Genomic DNA, 5789 nt, shown 5'->3' on the forward strand with positions numbered 1-5789 from the left:
TTTTTGAGTCCTGTCTCTTTTTTCTTAGTTTAGCTAAAGCCTTGTCAATTTTGTATATCTGTTCAAAAACTTAGTTTTTGGTTTCTCATATTGTTTTTTTCTGGTTTCCATTTTACTTATTCCACTCTGATTTTGTTATTGTATCCCTTCTGTTAACTTTGCATTTAATTTAATTAATCCCTTCTGCTGATTCCTGGAGGTATACAGTTAGGTTGTTTATTTGAGATTTTTTTTTGAAATCTCTGAATTTATTGCTATAATCTTTCCTCTTAGAACTGCTTTTGCAGCATCCCCTAGGTTTTGGTGTGCTGTATTTCCATTTTCATTTGCTTCATATCTTTGAATATCAAATTTATTTTACTTCCTTTCTTTATTTTGTTCTATTGCTTGAACTCTAGTAAAATGTTGGATAGAAGAGTGAACAATTGATGTTTTTGTTTTATCCTTGTGGAGAATGATTTTAATATTTCATCAATAAATAGGATGTTAGCTTCAGGGATTTTTTAGTATCAAGTTAAGGAAATTCCCTTCCAAATTTAGCTTACTTTGTTTTTATCATGAATGTATGCTTAATTGAACAATTTTTTTCTTTGTCTATTGAAATAATATGATTTTTCTTCTCTTTAAATTTATTTCATGATATTCTAAATTGAAAACATTTTGTGTTCTCACTAACCTTGAATTCCTAGAATAAATCCCACTTGGTTTTAATTTATTATCATATAACCTCTGGCATATACATGTACACACACACAAACACAAATGCTTACAGGGATTTTTATGTAACTGATTAAATTTCTTAATAGGTCTATAACTACTATAACTTTCCACTTCTTACATCAATTGTATTGTTTTAAATATATATCTATTTCATCTACATTTTAAAGAGCATTGGCATAAATTAGTTTCTAATATTCTGTTACTGTTTATTTTGGCAAATGTATTTGCATTTGAGAAATAAAAACTACTTTAGAACTATTGGATATTATTTTCTATATTGACCAATTGGGTTAAAATGCTTATCTTCTTCAGACCTTCTGCAGCCATTTAGAGCTTTCTAGCTCTTTGTTCTTCATGTACTGAGAGCACATGTTGAAAGATCTATAATTTCACTGTGGATTAGTGATTTCTCCTTCTAGTTCTAACACTTTCTTCTATGTATGTGTGTATAAAAGCAAAGATGTCTGTAATTATATTAAGTACATGTGAATTTAGTTATTTTATATTTTCCTGTTGAATTGTTACTATAAATATTACAGGATGCTTCACTTTATCACACCTAATATTTGTTGTATTAAAATCATCACACCTCATATTTATTGTGTTAAAATCTACTTTGCTATAGCCACACAAACTTTTCCTGTATTTATACATACAATACATGTTTTTAAGTCACATATATTTTTATTGAGGATATATTCTCATCTTTCATTTCATTTTCTTTCAATTGTTTAGTCAAATTACATTATTATAATTGTTGACTTTTGTTTTCAAATTTACTGGTGTACTGTGTTCCTACTGTTTTAATTTAATCTCACCTATGTTTTTTCCTTTGTTCTTCTTGCTACTTTTGGACCAATGAAATAGCTGTTATTATTTTTATTGTTGCAATTTTCTCTAACTTTGGTTTTTGTTATGTATTTCTTCATGTTGGTGCAAAGATTAACTTAGATTTTGCAATATACATCTTTTAATTATCAATGTATGTTAAAACAGTACACTTATCACTTTAACTGTGTTAGCATATTACAAGATTTTAATTCCATTAACTTCTTTCCTGCCATTTGTGTAATTATTGCTATATATATTTTACCTCTACATTTGTTTAGACCTTAGTATATGTTGAGACATTAGTATATGTTCTTCAAATTACTCTCATTTTTTTTCTGGTGGTTTTATTAAATTCCGTTATTCTGTCTTCCATGAGTAATCACTATTCTATGTTCTGAATAACATACTTTTGTCTATATTAATAAACATTAATCTTATTTTTGAAGGATATTTTCATCAGATTATAATCCTAAATTGAAAATAATTTTTCAGTACTCCAGAAATATAATTTCATTGTCTTCTGGTTTCCATAATTTTTATTGAAAAGATGGCCACCAATCTAAAGACTGCTTCATTAAAGGCAATGTGCAGAGATTATGAGTAGGAAAACCCACTTCTCTGCATATATTTGGAATAAAATATCACATTCCATGTTTCATGAATATGTACACATGTGTATATATGTCTGATGTATGTGTGCATATGAGAAAAATGTTCATCATAGCATTATTTCTGGTGACAGAGAGAAGAAAAAAGTTTAGATATCCATAGTCAGGAAATGATTAAGAAAATAGTGTTGGTTGCATGTTATGAAAGTCTATAAAATAACTAGAAGCAAGAAATGAAGTACAGACAATAGCAAAAGTACATTTCCAAAAATTCAGTTAAAAGTAAGTGATGTTTAATACAGTAAAAATGGATATGTTTCTAAAATAAACATACAGTAAATGGCTTATTGTAAGTCATTTACAAATCAAAGAACATGTCAAACACACCATAGTGGTTGCTATGACTGACAGGACTGAAGATTAGGACTGAAATAAGCACATTAAAGTAAAAACAGAACAGGAAATGGTCCCAGAAATGACACAATTAATGTGCCATTAATAAAAAGGTATCATGAAACTTACCTCACCTTGGACACACACCTGAGCTTTAATAAATTTATCAATGAGTCTATCAACTTGGGAGTCATCACCATACAATGATATTTATAGCCATTTATACTGAAAGGCCGAGGGAAAGAGTGCAAAATGGAGAGACCTGAAACCATGGTAAATCCAGAAGAAAAGAACAGGCAAATGACACTGTTGAAAATGTTCAGTGATAATGAAGAACAACTTGGAATGTGCGGCACTTGAGAAGTCAAGCAAAGAAAGTGTTTCTAGACAAAGAGATGAATCAATTGTATTCAGTAGAGATGAAAACTATGACAAGGTTGACATAGAGAAAGACCTACCAAGTTTAATATAAAGTCACTGGTGAAACTGACAAAAACAATTTCAGTGAAATGCTGAGGTGGAAGGAATTCTGGAGAAAGCCAGAGGTTGGGAAGAATATTTTGGGATGAGCAAGTGGAGAGAATGAATACTGGCAATCTTTAATACATTTTACTATCCAGAGGAACACAGAAATTAAATATGCAAATAGGATGATTTTGTGATTTTTGTATGCATTTATAAAATGAAAAATACTAAAAGATCAATTAGAGAATGGAAATAAATTAGTGTAAATTAGTAGCATCAGGGGAAAGTAATGTAGAATTTTGGAAGTTGGTTAAGGAGAATCAACTTTGAAATTCTTTTTATGATATCTGTGACAATGCTATAAAAATACATTCATAATCTCTCACCTTCATTTTAATTTAGGAAGACGTTGAATTTTTTCAGAAAATGTTCAATTATTTTATTGTTCAATCTCATTTTATTTCGGCTCAAAAGCAAAAAGATAAACATTGCTGTGTATAACCCTGTACTCATAGAAATACACTTGTTATAATATATTATAAATCTCATTACTCTACTTCTTCCTCCAATATGTGCAAACTTTTAAAGTCTTTTTGAAAAAAGAGACAAAACATTCATTGAGAAGCAAGCAATTATGAGAAAAATCCATACAAGAAGATACCTGGTCAGATTCCAGGTCACTGTTTCTCATAAGACACAGAGGCTTACAACCCATAATATTATTGACCTTGTGGTATACTTTACAGTCTTGTCTTTAAGAAGTTGTTGAGAAAGCAGATTTTATGGAATAAAGTAAATATACAGTGGTTTTTCCATGGTTAAATCAGTTATTATGTTGAAATTTCATTCACAATTAAAAACAGCAGTTTCAGTCATCTGGTTCCAGATTATTGCTTTCGCCTAATGCAGTTTTCTGGAAAATTGCACCAGCTTCCACTAGTATTTTTTCATTCTTGGAACTTGACATTATTGAGATATGAGTTATACAGAGAACCTAGAGATGAAAAACTCATGTGGATGGTGATTTGACCTGAAAAGTTTTGGAATTCTGCAAAAAAAAAAAAAAACACAAAAATAAGGAGATGGATTATTATCCATTCACTTGGCAAATTCAGATACTTATTCTTAGAAAGCTTTCTCCTTAGACAAACAGACAGGAACCTTCTTTCCTTTCACATCTCATCATAGGCAAATAGTTCTTTCATATACTATGGGGTTTGATATACTTGGAACCTGAAAGAATCCTTATGACGCAGTCTCGTATCTGCTTAGTTTTCACCCCATAGACAACAGGATTCATAGTGGGAGGTAGGAGCAGATAAATATTGGCCACAATGATGTGGCATGAAGAGGGAATCCTGTGACCCCCAAAGCGGTGGGAAAAGAATGAAAAGAAAGCTGGACTATAGGAGAAAACAATGGAGCAGATGTGGGCAGTGCAGGTGCTGAAGGCCTTCTGCCAAGCATCTGCAGAGGAGAGGCTGACCACCGCCCTCAGGATCATGGTGTAGGAGACTGTGATGCAGAGGATGTCAAAGCCCCCAATCAGGAGGGCTACCATCAGACCATAGATAACATTGACCTTGATGTTGCCACAAGACAACTTGGCCACAGACATGTGATCACAGTAAGTATGGGGGATTATATTGCCTCTGCAGTAGGGCAGGCGCTTGATGAGGAAGGTGAAGGGAATGATGAGCAACACCCCTCTGAGAAAGGTGGAGAGACCCGCCTTTGCAATGACGGGATTGGTGAGGATAGTTGAGTAGCGCAGAGGGTAGCAGATGGCCACGTGGCGGTCCAGGGCCATGAGCATGAGCACCCCAGACTCCATTCCTGTTAGGGTGTGGACGAAGAACATCTGGATCAGGCATCCATCAAAGCTGATTTCCTTGAAATGGAACCAGAAGATGCTGAGGGCTTTGGGGATTGTACTAGAGCTAATGAAAAGGCCAGTTATGAAAAGCATGGCCAAAAAGTAGTACATGGGTCTGTGCAGGGCATCCTCATAGCAGATGAGGTAGAGGAGTCCACAGTTCCCTACCACAGCCACAACATACATGGAGCAGAATGGGAGGGAAATCCACACGTGCATGTCCTCCAGTCCTGGGATCCCGTTAAGAATGAAGGAGGCTGGTGTCACATCTGTTTGGTTCAGCATCATCATGATCAGGCTGGTGTAGTCATTAAGCAAAGTGTATGTTTTTAGTTTTATGTCTGTATTGCTTTGTTTTTTAACCCTCCTAGATTTGGAAAAACAGAAAAAAAGTCTCAGTTGTGGATCTTCTCTCTCTCTGTCTCTTGTCTCTGTTCAGTATTGCACTTTAAATCACGGAACCAAAAAATTTAAATGTCAGGAATTTACAATAGAAACATAGTTTAAACACATACTTGGTTCATGCTCATGCTTAATATACACCAAGCACAGCCTTAGAATTTCATAAATATTAACTCATTTAATCCTCACTACAAGATCATGAAGTCTTTTTTCTATTAATCTGCACTCTGTAACTGAGTAAATGGAGATCCAATGTATATGAGGTTTCTTCATGTGCAACTTTTTTTTCAAAGGCTTTCTCAATCTCTTGGCCTCAGTTATAGCTATTAAGAGGACCATTCTGATTTTGATCCTTTTTAAATTAACTGTTCTTTTTTTTTAATGCGGGCTAATTACTTTCCAATATTGTAATGATTTTTGCCATACATTGACATGAATCAGCCATGGGTGTACAAGTGTCCCCCATCCTGAAACCCACCCCCCACCTCCCTCCC

At 33.6% G+C, this 5789-nt stretch overlaps 1 protein-coding gene across 1 annotated transcript; it reads right to left on the reverse strand.

Moving 5' to 3' along the window:
- Window positions 1-4218: 4218 nt before the first annotated feature.
- On the reverse strand, window positions 4219-5184 carry LOC122697015 (olfactory receptor 52N4-like). Its single transcript, XM_043907373.1, has one exon. The coding sequence runs from the start codon at window positions 5182-5184 to the stop codon at window positions 4219-4221; it is 966 nt and encodes a 321-aa protein (XP_043763308.1).
- Window positions 5185-5789: the final 605 nt, after the last annotated feature.

The sequence above is a fragment of the Cervus elaphus genome, chromosome 1 (genome assembly GCF_910594005.1).
Source record: "Cervus elaphus chromosome 1, mCerEla1.1, whole genome shotgun sequence".
In the NCBI taxonomy this organism is placed as follows: Eukaryota; Metazoa; Chordata; class Mammalia; order Artiodactyla; family Cervidae; genus Cervus; species Cervus elaphus.